General features: G+C 32.5%; 2 protein-coding genes and 1 long non-coding RNA gene across 7 annotated transcripts in view; 2 read left to right on the forward strand and 1 right to left on the reverse strand.

The window, feature by feature from the left end:
* The first annotated feature begins 5111 nt into the window (after positions 1-5111).
* On the forward strand, positions 5112-11321 carry LOC143227241 (uncharacterized). The gene is made up of 4 exons (XR_013014956.1): positions 5112-5203; positions 9639-9690; positions 10696-10800; positions 11262-11321. It is a non-coding gene; the product is annotated as an uncharacterized LOC143227241 (long non-coding RNA).
* A 3560-nt stretch (positions 11322-14881) lies between these two features.
* LOC143226264 (microtubule-associated tumor suppressor 1 homolog A-like) lies at positions 14882-20250 on the forward strand. The gene is made up of 5 exons (XM_076457016.1): positions 14882-15018; positions 16293-16412; positions 16863-16960; positions 18742-18859; positions 19479-20250. Exons 1-5 carry the CDS (start codon positions 14902-14904, stop codon positions 19494-19496), a joined length of 471 nt encoding a protein of 156 aa, XP_076313131.1. The 5' UTR covers positions 14882-14901; the 3' UTR covers positions 19497-20250.
* LOC143226265 (uncharacterized) overlaps positions 16131-22107 on the reverse strand; it is a 69934-nt gene continuing 63957 nt past the window's right edge. For all 5 annotated transcript variants that reach the window (XR_013014477.1, XR_013014475.1, XR_013014476.1 and 2 more), the window contains one exon: positions 16131-16394. The gene's annotated coding sequence lies outside the window, so the exon portion shown is untranslated. The remainder of the gene's footprint in view (positions 16395-22107) is intronic.

The raw sequence follows: 22107 nt of genomic DNA on the forward strand, positions 1-22107 counted from the left end.
TAAATAAGAAGAAAAGAATCAGATTTTGGCACCTAGGGAAACAGGTGAAGGATATAACTGGCAGAACAGGCGATATAAAGGGGTTAGCAGAGATAAAGTTTTTGCGGTGCAAGTGTACGAGACAGGGGTCAGTGCTAAGTTAAACTAAGTGCAAAAAGAAATTGAGGCAGAGAAACGTTTCGCATTAGAAATGAGAATAGAGCAGAGATACCAACTATTTCAAATGACTTAGCGTAATGATTGTAGACAGAGCCCTTTATCATTTGTAGCCACGAGGCCTGACCAATGTTTCTAAGCTGTTTATTATTATATTATTATTATAACTGTTATTATTTATTGTTGCTATAGATTGCTCATTTGTGACTGTGTTTTTTTTTGTATTTAGTAAATAAATTAAAAAATTCTTTTGAAATTATGTATTTTATTTAGTTCAGAGTAACAAACACTGGTAAAACAATATATTTGCAAAAATGGCTCGTTTGGGTTGAGAAAATATTTTACATAGAAGAGCGAACCTGACGATGACCGAAGAATGTCGAAACGTTGTTCGCTCTTCTATGTAAATTATTTTCTCAACCCAAACGAGCCGTTTTTGCATATATATTTCTCTACAAGTGGGTTTTCTCGACATCACTGGTAAAACAACATTTAACATGCACAAACAGTAAGCAGAAAAAGCCTCTCTTTAAGGACTAGTTTATATCATTTTTATGACACTTATTGTAATAGTTTTGAAGCTGTTGCAGCCTTTGCTTTCATGAGAATGTCTCTGGATGCTTGGGAGTTATAACAACAAACGAGAAATACTCATCTACGCGAGCGCTGATTGGCTGACAAGCACTGATGACGTAACTATGGATTCCTCCACGTTTCCAGTATGAAGAAGCACCGCTCTCAAACTATTGGTAGACGTCGGACATACAAATATTTTTTTATTATTTCCAGCACAAACATGATTATCGCAATTAGCCATTTGGACTATGTCTTTTATTTATTGTCAAAATTTATTTGTATCTCACTAGAAATTTTCTTTTCACCCCTTTCAAGCCCTGTCGGAACAATTTATCACTTTTTTATATAGGTCTATATAATATATAATAATTTGGGAGTTGCAACAAGTCGTAATATTTGTTTGTATGAGAGTATAGTTGTAATGTATACACCAAAATCGTAATGATTACGCTCAAATCGTAATGGTTGGCATCTCTGTAGAAGTAGCCATAATGGTGGACGTATAAAAAGTGAAATAATTACTATAGCAGTGCATGGAGGAAAATTTGACATAATGAGACAACTGAGAAATGGTTAAACATGTATGGTTTTGATGACACAAAATCTTTGAAATATAGGATTACAGGCTATTTAATAGGAATATAGTACAAAAGAGGCAGAGGAATGACATAATATGCAAAATATGAGCTAGACAACAGCAAGGGGATTAAATCCATTTGGGTTTCTATTTATCATAATAAAGGACAAAGAAATTTAGTGAGAATTTGTTACAGTCTATTAAATTATACGTCACGAGCAAAAAAGAAAACTGGTGAAACAAGCGTAGGCATTAAAGTAAACGTACAACGATAAATCAGTTGTACCTCATTCCTAAGACATTTTAAAATTGACGTCAGACAATTTTTGCTGATATATGTATATATATATATATACACACATTAAATACAATGCACTGTTAAAACATTGTACAGTTTCAAATATCTCGACAGTTAATACAAACAACCGTATGAGACTAAATTTACACAGCACGTGAATGTGCTCAGACACAAATGTTATCTTATTGTCATAACATAATTAATAATCATACGATCTAGGTGTTTTTCAAAAGTTGGAACAGGCTCACTAACCATCTTGGGTTTGTTAACAAATTTTCCCCTGGCCAAATCGTTTCCAAACAATAATGACATACTATTAATTGGCATAGTAGGTCTCACTACACCCACAACTCGAAACTAGGTCTGATGTTAAATAAATGTTATGAAGAGGAACATTATCAAAGCTACCTTCAATATCCTGAGTGACGATAGACCAGCAATGGCAGGACTCGAACCTAAAGTTAATATGCTCTCTAACAATTGTAGTTGAGTCGCTCTAGTACCACGTAAAATACGTACGGGTAGGAGATTAGCAGTGTCGTTTATGAAATTACAGAACCAACAGCCACAAAAAGTTTGAATTCCTCCCTAACTACGTTAGGCCTTAAGTTTTTTGTCCAATCTGCTAGAAGATTTCGTACTACAGGAACTGCATTTTTAATAGTATCCTCAACTTTAGGAGTACAGGTTTCTGCTTAGCTGGCAGAACTTTCTTTTTATGAAAAGTGGTTTCATGAGTTAAAGTTTACTCATTGGAAAGAGCAGCCGCTTTCATGTAATGTCATTAACTTTATTTTTGTGGAAATAAGTTTTGACATCGTAACTTGTACAGCATTTAAATTTCTAAATTATGCATAATTAACTTAATTTATCAAAACTAGTGTCAATATGCATAGAATTACAACACTTATCAAAATAAACCTCTTTTTCATGGGCGAATTGCATATGTGTTTGACCATCAAGATTGAAGTAACCTCGAAACTTTTGGCGATAAGATTCTGGAACTAGGTCATATACTTAGAGGATAACTGCTTTAGTATTATCATAATCTGTGCAATCTTCCAGAAAAAGAGCAGCATAAGCTCCTTGTGTGTGTGTGTGCTTTCTTATAGCAAAGCCACATCTGGCTGTCTGTTTTACCAGTGAAAACACTGCAGCAATAATGGCCATTTATCGCTAGGCTAGTCCATGATTTAAGCAACTTTCTCCAAATGTTCTAAATATTTATCAGCTTAATTTTCATGAAATTGTGGTATCTTAATATGCCGACTAAATTCAGAGTTTTCATTTTGCCTTTGTCAACTGAAGTTGAGTCTAAAATTTATTTCTTTTGCCCTATTTTATTTTCTGGCTTTCATATAGTTCTGTTCAGCCTCGAGATGTTTACTTTCCATTTCGATACGGGTTACCTCTTTCTGGGCTTCTTTCTTGTCTTAATTAATGCTGACTTTTCTAAACTAGCCTCACACCCTTTTTATTTACTGTTCTATGTTTAAAAAACAACAGTTTAAGAACTTATTTGTAAACAGTAATAAAATGTTGATCTACTAAAACACAGCCAAGACCGAACATTTTGTGAAGGTCAGTTTTATAAGTCTCCCATTGGTACAGCGGCAAGTGTACGGTTATAACGCTAAAACTAGGGATTCGATTCCTCTCGGTAGACTCAGCGGATAGCCCGATGTGGCTTTGCTATAGGAAAACACTTAAGAATAGTAAAACTTTTGAGTACGTAAGTCTTGTAATATTTACTGTTAATGTGCAAACTTTCGTGAACATATACATAATAAATAAAAAATTATAGCATGAACACTATAAGCAGAACGAAATGGTTATAAGGTCAATCTCCGTGATCGAACCCCTGCTGAAAGAGTTAATGAAATCATAATTATGGGTGATTTAATTTCAGGCATGTAGATCGGGAGAGACTAGAATTAATCCGTTAGGGAGATACGTTTTTGAAAACTGTTAAAGATACTTTTATTCATAAATTAACCTAGGAACCTTCTAGAAACAATGCTACATTGAAGCCACAGATTATTTTTACACTTTAAGGTATGGGCTTGTTATAAGAGTGACAGTCAAGCCCTTAACGTGTTTGGTGAGTTGAAGAATACTATTGAATGACAACTTCCCCTGATGGTATATTGGCTTTACTGTTGAGTACAAGCACAACTATTGTGTTGTTTAGTTAACATAATTTTATAAATGATTACTTTTGAAACAACATATTTTTGACATTACAGTGGTTTGACGAATTCCAAGTGAACAAAAGAAGTCTTATTTCAGTTTCTAAGTTCTCGGTCTATTATTTTATCCAATGCTTAGTAGGATTGACCACGACTTTATGATGCTCTCTACAGCTGAAAGGACAAGCATGTTTGGTAGGATGGTGATTTGAACTCGCAACTGTCAGACTGCAAGTCATGCACCGTAATCATCTGTGCATGTTAGGCCTTGTCAGTTGGATTCTGAAGTTATTAAACGAGCGTGCACGAATGCTTCAGAGGAAATGAGTATTATTTGAAGCTTTATAAACAATTGTGATACACAACATTGAACCAAGTTTTGGTCATATGTGTGGGTTTACATTCATTTGACTTGTTTGGAATATATTATTCTTAAAATGATTGAATTTTGTTATGTCCATTTATTGTTCAAATTCATCACCAACTACAGAGTATTCAGTCCCATGAACCTGACAATCCATTGTAATACAAAAAAGTGAGGAAGGATGATTAAATATATAAGAAAACAGTTTCTATTTACAAAAAAATCTTCGAAAGTATCTTCTGAAGTTTGCATTCAACCTAAATAACAATCGCATACTGCATAAGCAATATATATATAACATATCTAAATCAGCTGTTACTAACATACGAAGAATGACGAAACCTGAATGATATAATACCTTGACTAATTTTAATATTCGAATGGTGAGGCTGTGCTACTTCAGGTAGTTTATAAAAATGTTCATTTCTGCTAAGTTATCAACAGTAAGTTAAATAATTCTGAAATGTTTATACAGTATATGATGACATACTTGTTTTTATTCTAATAGACATTTTAACAATGTTAAATACACACAAAAATACAGCACACAGAATGGACACTTTCAGTTCAAGACTGTTTGTTTTGGAATTAGGCATAAAGCTCACCATGGTCATTACGGCAATCGAAAATCCGGTTTCTCGTGCTATGAATTCCAAGACATGCCACTGTGCTACTGGGAGACAATTCAAGAGAGAGAATTACAGCTTTATATTAGAAACAATCTTAAAAGACCTTAGTGAACTGATATTAAGCTATGCAATTTGTCTGAGTATACGAAAGTGTATTGTCAAATTTTCTCCCCCACACCAACCTATCCTGAGTAAACCGAGAAAGTTCTCAATCTATATTAAATAAAGTAGTAACTAAATAGTATATGAAGAATTTTTAGACAAACACGATGTTAAAAACCTTAGATAATAAATTTTTGGTCTGATGTGATTTCTTTATTCAGAAACAAGCACCGAGCTTCAAAAGCAAAGGTGGATGAGACTTGGCCCGTAGAGGGATTTTACAATTATGCTAGGCCGGGATCTGTACAGAATGTGAGTACTAGTTATTAATTTTATATGTTAGACTCTAACAATAATGGATGATCTCTAACTAGAATAAAACAATGATCTTAATATCGAGAGGTTGATACATCACAATATTGTTACAGTCAAATAATGTCTGATGGTCAAACACAGTTCCTATTGGAAAAGTTTCTATTGTAAGACAGTTGTGTAAAGTAATTATTCAGAATTATCTTAGTAAAGTGTACTCAACCCTCTTTATACTCTAAATTTTTGTTTATAATGTACTGAACCCTCAGTTTACTCAGATGTTTGGTTTACAGTGTACCCAACTTTTTGCAACTAACGGATTTGATGACCCCCATTGGTAACTCTCAGATTAATTATATAATCTCTGCATTTTAGATTTATGGAAACGATTTTTTTCTAATTGTGTATAGAAATGACCATGCTCTTAATTTCACCTGAAAAGATGATCAGAGAAATTTCAAAACGTAAATATTATTTGTCTTAATTCGAGGCTTTTTCTAATGTGGATGAGTTTGTGTTCCCAAATGCATTTGAAAACGTTATGAGAAAAGTAAATGTCATGAATAAAAACAAATGTACTTTCTTCTATAAGATTACACACACAGGTGCTGACTTTCACACACATGCAGTTATATCTAATATTTCATTGTTCACCAACAAAATTAGGTTTATGATAAAGTTTATTTGGAATTTGTGGAAGCAATTGGTGTATCAAAATAGTTTAAAACACATCACTATACTTTGCTGACCGTTTTCCAATTTAAATCTTATAAATTTAAATAAACTTGCAATGAAGAATGTGGCAAGTTTAGCCTTTTTATTGGTGTTGTTGGGATAATTCTGATGTGTAGAAATAACGAGTAATGTCGTTTGTAATGTCAGAGTATAGACATCTCAAATGTAGGAATTGACCCTGAAAGGTAGTGTTTGTACAAATCAAATGTAGGAATTGACCCTTAAAGGTAGTGTTTGTACCAAGAAAGATAGAAATAATTAAAATGTAAATAGAAAGAGCTCTCAGTGCATTTGTAATGTACGTCAGCACCAAATGTAGATCTGGAAATGCCAGTAATGATGTCTAAAAAAGATCTGTATATTTAAGAGACTGAGAAAAAACAAAATGAGATCATCTTTTACAAATCATTCAATGACGATCTCACTCTCTGTTTAAAGAAATTCAACACAGAGAGTATAGAAGAAATTAACAAATCTTGGTAACAGCTTTTAATATGTGTTACTTGTGTTCAACAGGAAGCAATGCTTAGAAGTGGTGGCAACTGTGTGTCTCATGTTTGTTTAGGTTTTGAACCAGCTGTTTACTATGTATGAATTTTGTTGAAAATAACTAACGTTTAGTTTTGGTATCAGCTGTTTAACTCCAAGATTGTATAACATGAACCAATGTTTAACCTTGAAAGAAACTGTTTAACATATTCCTAGACTTTTCAACAGGCAACTGTTAATGTTACATCACTTTTAATCTTGATGATAACACAATTTCTGACTTGTTCAACAGGAACTGATATAGAAATATATAATTTTTAATCCTGTTAACAGATGGATAGGGTTATTTAGTATGCTTCAACATAGTTTAACAGGAACTAACATAAGAATGCTAAGCTGTTGTTAACAAATAGTTACAGACACTATTATTTCTTTCGATATGACATACATACAGATTTCTTTTGATCTCTCCTTTCATTAAACAACAATGATGTCAGTACTATTACAAAACCATTCTTAGATACATTGTAATGTTTTTTACAATTACTGATGTTGTGAAAATTGGATGATATCTCTTCTTACTAAAGAATGAGAAAATAACTTTTTTGAAATGTTATACAGTTGGCATACTGGCAGCTGCTTGAATTATGCAATTACTTACTGCCTCCATGCAGTTGTTAACAGATGGAAGACTGAGGACTGCAGGACCAAGTTCCAAAAGAGTGGTAAAAAAGTCAGTCAATCTGGTCCAACTTCCACCATGGCACTTAAGTAAGAGGGCACTGACCACAGCCATTCTCTCTTAAAACAATGGGTAGTTTCACTGTACCACTTACCATTGTCATCTCTCCAAGAAAAGTGAAGGGGAACAGATAGATACGTAGATCCACAGCAGTAAAAAACTGACTAGGTGCATGGAAATAGGGAAAAGAACCACTACTGAAGAGAGATAGGTTGTGATCTGAGAACATATTTTCAATGGAACAATCCCTCATGTATATATTAGTACTACTCCACAGGGGAGTGTCTGTTAAAATCCCCCAAAATGAAAAATAGAGATGGCAACTGTTCTGTAACACCATCATAGTGTGACTGATTGTCTCTCAGGAAGACAAGAGAACAAACAATGATGGTATTCTACTTACAGTTGATTGTTGTGTGTGTGTGTGTGTGTGTATATTGGTCTACATGCCTTATCCACAATCTTGTGGTTACAAATGAGTTATAGAATCTGTACTGTTGAGGGTGAGAAAGTATATAGTTCATTGCACTTACATTTATTTATACATGACTAATGCTTGAACCTGTTGTTCCATTTTTCACACATTCTACTTTCATTCCCACCTTCCTGTGTAAAGAACATACCTGTTCCAGAAGTACCCCATTTATGGGCTTTATTCATCTCAGAGTACATCTGTTCATTCTGGATAGTTAGTTATTCTGCTGTGCTTCTTAACTGACCCTTTTACCTTTATAGAGTGAAGATAATACCACATCAGAAGTTATTTTTTGACATCAAAATATAATTTCCCATTGGTAATTCACATCCACCCTCCTCATGGCTGGTGTTCTTCACTTAGAACAGGTCAATTCTTGAAAGTGAGGAGTAAGAAGGAATAGTAGAGGGAGACAGATGTGCCACTACTGGTGGAGAACAGTCACATGATATGCACATGTTTAGAAAAAGCATAAAGTTGATAGGGTATAAAGACTGATGCACTAATTACAAAAATATTTTTCAGCAAAGCTTAGAGTGCAAAGAGTAATTGAGATAGCTTTGTGTGATAGGAGATAGATACCTATCAAAAATACATTTTAAGTGTAAAAGTGTTAACGTTTGTATCTCAGCACAAGAGATTTGCATGTTTAACTGGTTGGTGAAATAAGTAAGAGCTTCAAATTTTTTACACTGAGAATTAAAACTATTATATGAATTTTTGTCTTTGCAGAATATTGTTATTGAGATTCTGATAATCTTACGTCAATCATTTGACATATTTTATTTAATGATCCTAGAAATAAAGACAAAAATAAGAAAGAAAAATGGCTGTTCCAAAACAACAACAACCAACTTAAAGACATTTTATGAGCCATTATGGCGAGGATAAAATTTTAAATTTTCTTTGAAGTTGGCTTTCCATTTTCCGTATCTTGTTGAACAACGTGATCAAATTTAATAAGTCAAGGATTATAACTACTGTTATTCCAGGGGGATGAGGGGACTATACAATTTCCAACAAGATAATATACAACTCTCCTCCCATATAGTGAATACGGTGTTAAAATAGACTCTCAGTGGTGGGAAAGATTTTCAGTAACTTCTCGTAATGCCGTCTCACTCGCATGTGTGTGTTACCAAATATTAACGTGGTGAACCCCAAACCACGTGTAAAGTTACCAGCATTTAGAAACTGATTACCTTTACTGTAAAGATTTTTGAACGTATTATATAAATTTTATTCTCTTTCAACATAACTCCAGTTACGACAGAAAGTGTTCGTATCCCTTGCGTCCCGAGTAGTTTTTTGCTCATAACTTAAAAAGTATCACGATAAGGCTTATAGAAAGATAATATATTACAAATATTATACCAATACACATCTACATAAATTATTTTGTGAATTAAACGACAAATAAACTGATTGAGGTATGTAAGAAAGCATGTAGATAAACCCTTCACCTGTTGGAAGAGGAATATTAAAGGGAATACTTTTAAATTAAGTAGCAAAACTATGCACTTATACACACCTGAAACAGTATATCGCATCATGTGAATATGATATATGGTATATATAATGTGGTGTAAATCTTGACACCTAACGAACAACAGCACTGTCAAAGTTATTTGTTAACTCTACACTGGTTACTTAACCGTCGTTTCGTTGAATGTAGCCAGCAGTAACATTTTTATTTGATGTAGATAAGAGTTGCAACAAAACTAGCAATATAATTCAACAATAATAATTTCCATTATTTAAGTGTTTATTCGTTTTTATTTTAGAAAACTTAGCTTAAAGCATAATAAAATTTCTCACCTGTTCTATTCGAGAAATTACTTTTCCCCATAAAAAAGGAAAAAGATTAGATACCGTGAATTCTACACTTTTGAATTCGTGGGACATTATTTAACATGTGTAATTATTTTTGTAATAATTTCTTAATTATTTATAATTTACATGCTTGTTAATTGTTAATCGTTGTTTATTTCCAGTTGGATGCGTTGTCCCACTCAAGCACTTTATTGGAATGGAGAGCTCAGCAAAGTATGTTGGTTAAATATTTTCGTTGCATGAAGTTATTATTAAGAAAGTAAAGCACCCGCTTCAAAGACGCCCGCAGAAATTTATCACTCTAAATATCAGTATAGTGATATTGTGAACTGAATAGAAACTCACGTAAATATGCTGAATGAAGAAAGAAAGAATTGTGTTTCTAATGTTCCAGGGAGGAAATGCCCTTCTTGACCCCTCCATTGCAGACGCCAATGACATGCCTTACCTCACGCCCATTATATCATGATTTATGTTATTCACGTGTTCCAAATACGATTATACTCTACCTTTCCGGATATTAAAAATTCAGATCTTTTAATTGTCTGAGTTAATGTACTCTGATTTTACATTCCGAAGTACAGAGACCTTGATTTTAGTCGCCACAGTGTACAGATTCTGAATTTAGTTTCCGGAATGTATAGGATAAGAGTTTGACGTGTGTGTATATCTAGTAATATGAACAGGTGGTTAGGGCGCTCGACTCGTAATATGAGGGTCGCGGGTTCAAATCCCCGTCATATCAAATATGCTTGTCCTTTCAGCCATAGGGGCGTTATAATGTGACGGTCAATCCCATTATTCGTTGGTAAAAGAGTAGCCCAAGACTTAGCTGTGGGTAATGATGACTAGTTGCCTTCTCTCTCGTCTTACACTGCTAAATTAGGGATGGCTAGCGCAGAAAGCCCTCGTGTAGCGTTGCGCGAAATTCAAAATCAAACAAATCTGCTTTAATAAATATAGTTTCTTGTGCTTCCTTACCCTCTTGTGATTGAATTAAGAGACGAGGCACGTACATTAAATTTGTCTGTTGTAGTTCTTTCTTATTATTTCTATAAATTAATAAATAATAAAAAATCTTCATTTTGCATTCTTACGCTATTGACACTACCCTAACCGCCCCTACACTGTGCGAAATGCTGGACTAGATTATAAAAATCGCAAAACGATAAGAATTTGAAAATATAGAGCTATTAAAGACACTGTTCTTTTATCTAGGAGATTACGGAACGCAATTAGAACAACTGAGGCGAAACCGTACGGAGGAAATACAAGAACTGAATTCGAAGCTGACAGCAACGCACAAAGAAGAGACCGAAACGTGTAAGTTTTCTTCCAAATTGTCACATTAAAGTCATTCTCAGTATAAGATAAACCTAATGTCTGTTACGAACATTTAGATGGATAACAGACCTAACCGTTAATTTTGAGTTTATAGCATATTTTAGGAGAGTTAGAGCTAACAAAATGAAACAAAAGATCATACAATGGATTGTCTCTATTCTGCCCACTGACTCATGGTTTAAATCTCAATCATCGAACATGCTTGTGCTTTCCACTGTGTGTTCGATATAAAGAGACAATCAATTGCACTATCTGTTGGTGAAAGAGTTATCCAAGAATTAGTTGTGGTTAGTATAGATCTATTTGCTTCTTCTGTTTTCGTTACTATAAATCTTGTAAGCTTAATATCTTACAGTAAATGGAATTACAGGTTCTTTAAGGCACTTTATTTCGGTTGAAGTAAAATGTGTGTAAACAGCAACAACTATTATTTATTTTAGTGGCCTTTAACCACCAGGAAGAATTTAGAAAATTACGAGCTGAGTATGACAAAGAGGTGAGTTTAATAACACTTTCAGAGTTACTGATTTCTCGTTACCAATCATAATGAAATTCTTAAACTTATTCGTTTTCTTAAATTTTCATCTGATACTTCACTGGTCGAGTACAACAGATGTTAATCTAAAAACATTTGTAGAACACAAGTTTAAGTATTTAGGCTTAATTGAATGAAGTGAGCTTGATTATTTAGGCTTAAGTTAATGAAGTAGGTTTGATAGATGTAACTTCTGTATGTGCTTCGTTTTTAATTCCCGTCACACCAAACATGCTCGCTCTTTCAACCATGTGGGCGTTATTATGTTTCGGTTAATGTCACTATTCGTTGGTAAAAGAGTAGCTCAAGAGTTGGCGGTGGACGGTGGTGACTTGCTGCCTTCCCTCTTGTCTTACACTGCTAAATTAGGGATGATTAGCACAGATAGCTCTCGTGTAGCTTTGCGCAAAATTCAAAACAAACCAAATCATTATTAATTAATTGCATTGAATTCATATTTGTGAAATTTGGTTTGATTTTTTTCGTAATATGATTTAATCGTTCGAACAAAAAAAAAAGTGTTTACTTTGGATACCGCAATTTCGTCTTTACTTTCAAACACTTAGATTTATATAGAAGGAACTTTGTCCCAGTTAAAGTATTAGCCTGGTATAAGAGCTGTTTCTTAGACCATATTCTAATAATGATACAAAATAAGAAGAGAACTTATGAATTATGACTCGATTTTAATTTATATTTGAGAGTTTATTTAGTTTTATCGTTTTAGTTCCAAGCAAGTTGACTTAATGAAAGAACCGCGGTCTAAAGTTGTAAACTTAGTCTCAAAAATTGGTTATGTCTGGCGTGGCCAGGTGGTTAAGGCTCTCGACTAGTAATCCGAGGGTCGTGAATTCGAATTCTCGTCACACCAAACACGCTCGTCCTGTCAGCCGTGGGAGCGTTATAATGTGAATGCCATTCCCATTATTCGTTGGTAAAAGAGTAGCCAAAGAGTTGGCGGTGGATGGTGAAGACTAGCTGTCTTCCCTCCAGTCTTACAGTGCTAAAGTAGAGACAAGCAGCGCAGATAACTCTCGTGTAGCTTTGTGCGAAATTAGAAAAGAGAAGGTGGTTACCATAACACTTTAGTGGCGTCATCTCTTGTTTTAAAATAACAAACAACAAAATATATTATTTATGCTTAAAAACACTTGATAGCAGTTTAAATAAATTGCATTTCATATTTTCCTGAAGATTGAAGACTTGAAAAAATATCCATGCACAGTCCACTAAAGATGCCCAGAACGAAAACATTCAAAAAGTTGCATCTTTGAAAGAACTACACAGTCGTGAAATTGAAGGTAACCTTTGTTGATATTCAAACATAAAAAACTTATGTGCAGTTAAACTCATAAAGCATTGTTATTGTGAATTAAAGGATGAAATGCTATAGATCTACATCTCATAATGTTGTTTTTCCTTTGAAATTCTACTCTCTTTATAAATAGAAAAGGAAGAATATATTAGGTTAACATATCTAAAGCACCGCTTTAAAAATAGAAATATCAGTACAGGTAGGAAACCTTTATGCGTCATTGTGTTAATTTATTGGTACATATTTATGTTCATGATGGAGACTTTTCAGATCAAAAGTTAAAAGACATAAAGAATATTTCATGTATCCAAATAACGAAACACATTTCAGATTTCTAAAAGTATTTGGAAATAAAACATTAATTAGCGAGTTCGGCAGCATAATAAAGAGTAATAAGTTCACTGAATATCACCTAGTGGTTATTAAATGAACCGAAATGGTTATTTTGGGGGGCAGATTTGCTTTCTTATTCAGTAACGCCTAATTGTTGTTGTTGACTGTTATTTTTATTTTAAAATTACTTCACAAGAATAGTAAATTTTATTTAATGTCTGTGATAAATAAGTACTTATTATTATTCATGGGATCCTATTATTTCATTCTTATTTTCGTCTCCATTTAGGGGTTTCTTTTATTCATCTGTTGCTGACATTCACAGGTTCCTGATGTGTTTATGTTGACTTTATTTTCATTCATTGGTTTTTGATGTTTATATGTGGAATCTTTATTCATTCATTGGTTTCCAATATTTCTCATATTTTGTTTGATGAATTATTAGGCCTGGCATGGCTAAGGCACTTAACTCGTTATGTGAAATTCATAGGTTCAAATCCCCCTCACACCAAACATGCTTGCCCTTCATCCATGGGGACATTATAATATCACAGTCAATCTCACTTCTCGTTGATAAAAAGAATTGGCAGTGGGTGGTGATGAATAGCTACCTTCTCTTTACGCTGCGACATAAGGGATAATTAGCACAGAGTGCCCTCATGTATCTTTGCACATAATTCTAAACAAACCAATTATTAAATATTGTTTTCTGATATTACTCCAGTTTTAGTTTTTATTTCTTGTTTTTCTTGGTTAATTTTTATGGTGTGTGGAAAATTTTCTAATGGTTTTTCAAAGGATCAGTATTTACGTTATTTGCCATTATTTATTATTATTTATATTATTTACATAACTTATTGTTATTTATTTTGGCATCTGTTTTACAGTTTTGTATTTTTTGTCTTTATTTGTACATTCATTGTACCTCATTAACACAGATATAATTACAAGTTTTTCTCAGCGGACGTCTTAGGGTTTTCACTTTCTTCTTGCTTTCTCTTCCTAATCTTTCAGTCGCAACTCACTGACATTTTTAGTTATGACTTATAATGACAAGTTGGATATTAGGATTAATTATTTGTATTGTTAATGACACTTTCGACTGTTGGTAAAAATGTTGAAAGTCTATTTTTAAATTTCAAAATTATGAGAAGTATTTTAGAAGGGTGAGCTACCAGTTGTTACTAACCATTCTTTCAGCTGATATCAATCATATTTGTTGTCAGTAACTATACCTTCAGTTAACATCAGTCATATGTGCTGTGAGTGGCCATTCTTTCAGTTAAAATCAGTCATATTTGTTGTCAGTAACAATTTCTTCAATTGAAATTATTCATATCTGTTGTCAGTAACCATTCTTTCAGTTAACATTGGTCATAGTTGTTGTAAGCAATCATTCTTTCAGTTGACATCAGTCATACTTGTTGTCAGTAACCATTCCTTCAGTTTACATTAGTCATATTTATTGTCAGTAACTGTTCGTTAAGGTAGCACCAGTAACATCGTAACTCATTCTTTCCAGATCCACAGAAAACCTGAAGTTAGGCCTGAACAATGATTAATTTCTGTTAGGTGTGTCAGCTAAAATACATAATTTTGTATGAAAGTCTTAGTAGTACTGAGTTTTACATTTGTATAGGTTAGAATCTTTATTATATCACTGGAAAGGAAAAGGTTTTTGTTTGTCTGTTACAGCTTGGTTAGATTTTTGAAACATTTATTAAAAATTAACTATCATCAAATGATGTTAATGCTTAGGTTCGAGGTTTAAAGGCAAATGCAAAAAGACAAAAAATTGATATTGAGATGGCTTTTGTCATGGCTGTATTTGTTGAGTGGTTCTGCAATATCTTTGTTTTTTTTTTCAACAGAATTAAAGAACGGCTTTGCAAAACAGATGCAACAGGCTTCAGAGAGCCACGAGAAAGCTCTAGACATCTTAAAGCAGCAGCTACAAGACCTACAGAAGCAGATGGAAAGCAATCTGCGGACAGACACCGACACCAAACTACAGGTATGATCACTGACTGGTATCTGACTACTAGAATAGGGCCTTCAGTGGTTCAGTGATAATTTTGCAGGCTTATAACACTAAAAATTCATCACCTGTGGTGGGCAGATCGCAACTAGCTCATTGTGTAGAATAGCAAATATAGGTTGATACATGAGATAGGCACTTAGAAGAACATATTTAAACAACTACAGTATTAAACCAATAATAATAATGATAATATACAACTTTATTTCATAAAATTAGAAAATTCATTTACAAAATTTTGTCTGGATGTTTTTTTTTCAACTGCTTACCAATTTTGTGGAAACAATACTAAAATTATTTCAACTTTCCTACTTTGAAGTAAGTTTGTCAAAAATATTTCTATGGCTTAATTTTCTGTTTTCTTTAAATAAAAGATATTCCATATTATTAACTTTTCTATTTTAAACTTGTTTTCTTAAGAAAGTCTTATAAGCAACATGGCATAAATAAAATATATAATTTTCGAAAATCAACTTGTATATTACTGGTAAGTGTGTTTTGTTTTGTTTTTTAAGAATGATTACCATTTCATTCTCCAATATGTTGCATTTGTCATTATAAACTGAAATTGTTTATAACCAAATCCAGGACTTTAGAAATAGGTAAACTTCATCGGTATTGAGTTTTAACAACGAAGCCTGATAGATGAGACTCATTGTCGCTTAACTTGGTCAAGCAGCTACCCAGTAATGATATTATTTTTTTACTTCATTATTTTAATGCCCTCTAGTGGAGTAAGTTTATGAAAGAGATACAATTCTAGAAATTTTCTGATGTGACAAGCTAATGTTTGCTAAAATATTCATTTTTGTCCACACTAAATAATGGAATAATTTTAATACCTGTGTATATTAATGATTTTATACCTTTACTAAAAAACACAAACAAAAAACACTCAAATAAAGTCAGTGGATTTATCTATAGAATACACTTAAATTTTTAATATTGTATTTAATGTTTAATCTGGTGTGATATGTTAATATCATTAGTGAGTTTTATTATGTTTAAAACAAAAAATAAATCACACTAAATCATGGATGATTATATTATTACTTACATATAAAGATATGAGAGAAGAAGCTACAATGTTTGTTTGTTTGTTTGTCTGTTTTTTATGAATATTTGCACAAAGCTACAAAACGGCTAATTGCTCGTCCAAAATAAAAACACATCTGTGTGAGTAAAACTACATCATCAAACATGCCATTAGTTATACGTGTTGAAATAAAAGGAATACATTTTCTTTGCAGAGGATTCTTGATCAGAATTGGTATCTTGAACAAGAAGTCGAAAGTTTTAAAACTGTGCTTGAATTCAAGGTTGGAGACATACATCACCTTCGTAAAGAAAACCTGGAAATGCAGGAAGAGGTTATTTTTACTTTTTTATTGTTTTTTGTTGCAATATTTATTTAGGGTTTAAGTATCTCAAAAAAAAAAAAGAAATATAGACAGCTATACTACATTATTGTATTGTTTTAAGTGACACAGTTTCACATGGTCAGGATCAAATAGTGATCTAGACTTATTATAATAATATTATAAACATAGCTAAGCAAGATAGTTATTCATTACAATCAAATGGCTATGTAGATTTATTACCTATTTAAGTATAGTCAAATAAAAACAACATATTGTTAGCATCAGTGAGCCGTATAGACTTGTTATATTATTCGAGACTATATATATGTTGTTAAACACACTATCACATTGTTTGGATCAAAGAGCCATCTTTTAGAATTGTTACATTATTATAGAATATGTAACAAATTTATTTGTATATATTTCAAATTAAAGTTTGTTTTTTTATTAAATCACTAGTTGAATGAGTTACCATCAGCAAGAAAAGAAATTCAGAAGTTAAAGGCCAGAAACGAAGATTTACAAGCGATGTTGGACGAGAAAGTTCGAACTGAGAGGTAAAAGGAGTTCCAGCAACTAGACTACTGCTAAGTCCAAAGTGAACTAAATCATTTGAAGTTGTGATCAAATACGATTACCAGTTTACAGGTTAACTGTAAACGTATGACCAAACAGCAAACACCACAATCATAATTAAGGAGTGTCTTCTCATTCTCCTGATTTAATTCCAAGTTCATTTGCATTGATATCGTTATTGCTTGTACAGTTATTGTTAAAAATTAAATTAAAACAACAATTATTTGTAAGAACCTTTTGAGATTTTAATTTGATATTACGTTTTATTGCTTTCTCCTTGACACAAAAAGCTGGTGCCAACTGTTGTTATTCATTTACTGTAACTCTGTAGTGAACTACATTTTCCTTGACACAAGTGAATTAATCATAACTATGTGTATTTGTTTCAATTATAATCCATTAAGAATATATCCAGTTTAGATTAAGTTACTTTTTGTATCTAATTGTTTAACATAATGAGGGGAAACAGCAGTGTTAACGTCTGTGATATGATTTATTTTATCCTCATTTCATCCAACATAATGTCATAATGAGGCTTAAGATATCCCATGAGAGTGTCATTGATTTAGTCTATTATGGGTTTAACTTTTGTTTTTTTAGAACAATGAGTGTTTCTATTTAGCTAATTGTCTTAAGTAATCTATGAATTACTTTTAGTTTCAATGAAATAATTCGATAATTTTAATTTACTTTTTTCAGTATCTCTCTTAGACTATAGTTTAACCATGTTCTTCTATAATTTGACAATACTGAAAGTAAAATATAGAAATCTTAAAAGTAAAATATTTATTAAACATAAAATCACAAATTAATTCTAAAATAAAACAACAGCAACTTTTACTGTAGACAGGTTCTGAGATCAATTATTACGACAGCTCAGCAGATAGTGACATTTTAATGATTACAACAGACAGTGTAAAATTAATGATTACAACAGAGAGTGCCATTTCAATGATTACTCTCGTGACTTCTGTAAAATTACTGTTAACTATATTTATGACTTAATCACTTAAGTTGTTCATGAGTAAACATAAGATCGTAAACTTGACTTATTAGTTGTTAATAGTACAGACTCAAATTACTATATTTCATCTCATCTTGTCAAAGACTGTCTAATCTGATAAAAGAACTAATCATAATTTAATCGAGTATAACACAGTTCAAAACGTGTTTTGTAAAAGTGTGTATAGAAATAGAACACTTATTCCACCAATGACTTTGATTATAAACATGTTACTATGAACTATGTAAACATGACAGCTCATTATTAGAATCAAACAACTATCTAGACTTGTTATGTTGTTACAGAGTATGTAAACACCACATCTTTAAGGATCAAATTTTGTAATGCATGCATGTGGAGGTTATTTGTTTTTTAATAAAACTATATCTGCAGAAACATGAAACGATTTTAACACAGCCACCAATATAAAACAGGTTTTGCTCTGAAACTATACATTATACATTAAGATATGATATTTGTCCCATCACTGAAAATTCCTTAATTTAAGCATTAGCTCAAAACTGGGAATTTTCAGCTGTCTGACATACCATAAATAGTTCTATACTAAAATAATTTGTACCTGGTTTATAATCCATCAGTTGTCAGATATTATTTCTGACAATATATGTCATGAAAATAAGAATAAAATAAGATTAACTTATACGAAGAACAAACTAGATCTGTTTTGCTTTGTTCAAGAAAATCGTTAGATAGTAACTGTTGTATGACTAAGTTTGACTTTCATATTTCAACTTGCAGACAGTTAAGAAGTGAAAGTTTACAGCTGAAGGAAGAGTTTCAGAAAGAAGTTAAGTCAAAGTCTCAATTGTCGATGGAAAATGAAGAACTCCAGTGGAGACTAAAGCAAGCAATGGAGGTAAATCATTTGCTGTCAGTAGTGTCTGATTGTATGTATTGTTTCATTACACCACAGTGGGGACAATTGCTTTGTTGTGAACAATATCTGGTTGTACATTTTCTTTATAAGATAAGTACATAAATGAAAAAAATTTAGCCCCTTAAACAAATACCCAGTACCAGGTGTGGTGGTTTTCGTATAGCAAAGCCACAAAGGGCGATCTGCTCAGCCCACTGAGGGGAATCGAACCCCTGATTTTAGCGTTGTAAATCCGAAGACATACCGCTGTACCAGCGGGGGGCAACCCAAGTACTTCGACTCGAATGTGGTGGTTCATTAATGTAGAATGCTAGGGCGTTTATTGTTTTTAAGTACTAGCAGAAGTAAAACACAAATTGTGTTTGAGGGGAGGGAACATCCACTACCTAGTTCAACCTCATATGTGTAGTATAAAGAGAAAAGGAACAGTTGCATCTTTACATTCTTTCACTGTTTGCACAGAAAGGGTGGTTATTGAGAGAAAATTTGAATGAATATTTAGAACATTCAAAAACCTTTAATATTCATTTATGATTTTTAAGTATATAAAACATTATAAATATTTGATCTTTATGAAAACTTTGAAATCTTTATCTAGAGTCATCGGAAATCCTAGAGGAAGAGCAGCTCGTCTGATATTACCACCCATCGCGAACTCTTGGACTACTCTTTTAACAAAACATTGAGAGATTGACGGTCACATTATAACGAGTCCACGGCTGAAAGGGCGAGCATGTTTTGGTGTGACGGGAATTCGAACCTGTGACCCTCGGATTACGAGTTGAGTGCCTTAATCACCCGGTGATTCCAGGCCAGGAAGATTAGAAAGAAGGCATCAATTATACCGTATTCACCCTCCGCCGAATCATAGACTAATCGTATAATGAAATTTGACAGTCACTCTTATGACCCCTAAGGCTTTTTCCGTAGAGTGTTTTATTCTACTGAGTAGTCAGTTAGGCCTACTGACTAGATATATGTGATATACTTGGTTACATAGTGTGACTGAGCATCTCTTAGGTCTCCACATGAAGTCTAAAGAACTACTAAGATAAAAATGTATATTCACAGAAACAAACAATAATACAATCACAAAATAAAAACATAAAAAACAAGGGCAACTGGGTGCGTCGAACATGCACGATTATTGTTAAACTTTGATTGAATTCTCATTAGTTACGTGTTTCCTCTACTCTGTAAATTGTACTGTCACTAAAAATGAAAACAAACAAACAAATGCCCATCTTCTTAAAAGTTAAAACATAAATGTTATTCAATGAAGATTAGTAAAACCATTATAAATCACAAATGCAGCACTATTAACTTCAGCAAAGCAATGTTAAGTAATTTATAATTAAAGCACAAGTCAACTCTTCCAAAATTCTTTAATAAAACCTTTTAAAGGTGAACGTTACTTCCCTAGAAAATAATAATGGTTCGACCAAAGTTAAGTGAAAATCACGTTAAGTTAAATACTACTGTGGCTGAAGGCTTAGATTAACTTACAACTTTAGGAAATGTAAGAAACTAAACAATTATGAAAAGTCCCTAATTCTAATAAATTCTTTCTTTTATTTTACAAGGACAAACTTGACTTTATACTTGAGAACATATTGGTATTAAAAACAAGCTCAGATCTGCTCAGTAGAAAACACATGATACTTATCGTACTTCACCCCAAAATGTGGAGCATGACAAATGTTTAGTGTTTTTTGATGAACCAAAGAAGTTAAACGTAATTATAACCAAACAATTCTGACACGGAAAAACTAATTGCCAAAATAAATTTAAATCTAAATACATCGCAAAGAAAAATACTTCAGACAGTGAATAAAGTTAGAGCTGTTGATATTTTTTATAATAATATCACGTGTATAAATGTATACGGTAGTTTAGGTATTCAACTCTTAATCTGAGGGTCGCGGGTTCTAATCTCTGTCACACAAAACATGTTCGCCCTTTCAGAGGTGGGGGCATTATAATGTAACGATCAATCCTACTATTATTTAGTAAAAGAGTAGCCCATTGGTTATGGTAAGTATTTATTCGTCGTTTTGTTCTAAACTGAGAATGATTTGTGTAAAATAAATATTTCAAAATTAGAAGCAAGAAACATCAGTTTTAAAATTCAAATTATTTGAAAATTTATAAATTTTCTCCAAGTAAAGAGAGCTATTTTTAAGTGTTAAATGTTCCCATTTGAAATTACCTGTGAAATTACAGAAGTGTATATTACTTATCGGCAGATGGCGATCCTAATTTTGTTTTGTATTTTCGATAACAAATGTTTCTTTATGCCATTTTTTTATTTCTGTGACAGAATAAATGTTTTTTATTATTGCTTATTTGTGTTGGTGAAATTAACTGTATTATATCAATTTTTTTTTCTGATTTCGTGTATTTTACCAAAAATAAAATTGAAAACATAATCTGTGACGTAGTCACTGTGGACCTCATTTTCATCTATTCAAAATTCCTCAGTATTATTCACAGCTAAATTAATTTAGGTTATTATATAGTGAGCTACAAAACGAGTTAAAAATCCCTTATAAATATCGTACATGCATTACAATTATACTAGGCTTAACTGTGTGTCTTTGGTAAATTGTATATAGTTCTATCGATCGTAAAGAGGTTGCATTTTAAGTGTAATTTGGAAAACAATTACAAATTCATTCAGGAAGTGTGTGTAGTTTTCTTACAACATAGTTAAATTGGGTTATTTACTGAGCTCACAAAGAGTAATAGAACCCTTGATATTAACGTTATAAAGCCGTAGACTTATCGCTGTTCTGGCGGGGGCTTCAGGAAACGAGTCTGTATCTTAAAGAAAACTGAAACCTAAATTTTCATATTAACCTAATCACTCAGTTAAAAATGTCTGCATTCGATTCGGTCAGTGAATCCTGGTCTGTTACACTAAGTAGAATAAGAAATATCAAAAATAAAGCGCCATTTTACTAACAGACGAAATATGGTTTATTCTGTGTTGAAAATAGTAACTTCTTTTGGAGATTTGTATTTTATTTACGACCAGTGTTTTGAAATATTTCGGGTCGCTGTGTCTTTAGATTAAGCTAATCGTCTCAACAACAGCTTGATATCCCATGAAGCTTACCATATTAAACATGACATTCTAGCAGTGTGTGATTAATTTTACTGGAGAAAAGGTGCGAACAAGCCACTGAATTTTCTTAAGGAATGTTTTGTTAGTTTTTACAATAATT

The sequence above is a fragment of the Tachypleus tridentatus genome, chromosome 9 (assembly GCF_004210375.1).
Source record: "Tachypleus tridentatus isolate NWPU-2018 chromosome 9, ASM421037v1, whole genome shotgun sequence".
Taxonomy (NCBI): Eukaryota; Metazoa; Arthropoda; class Merostomata; order Xiphosura; family Limulidae; genus Tachypleus; species Tachypleus tridentatus.

Coding starts and splice junctions, on each gene's coding strand:
- LOC143226264 (XM_076457016.1), top strand. CDS start 14,902: ATGCAACAGGCTTCAGAGAGCCACGAGAAAGCTCTAGACATCTTAAAG. Junction 15,019..16,292: donor ACACCGACACCAAACTACAG/GTATGATCACTG, acceptor TTTTCTTTGCAG/AGGATTCTTGATCAGAATTG. Junction 16,413..16,862: donor ACCTGGAAATGCAGGAAGAG/GTTATTTTTACT, acceptor TTAAATCACTAG/TTGAATGAGTTACCATCAGC.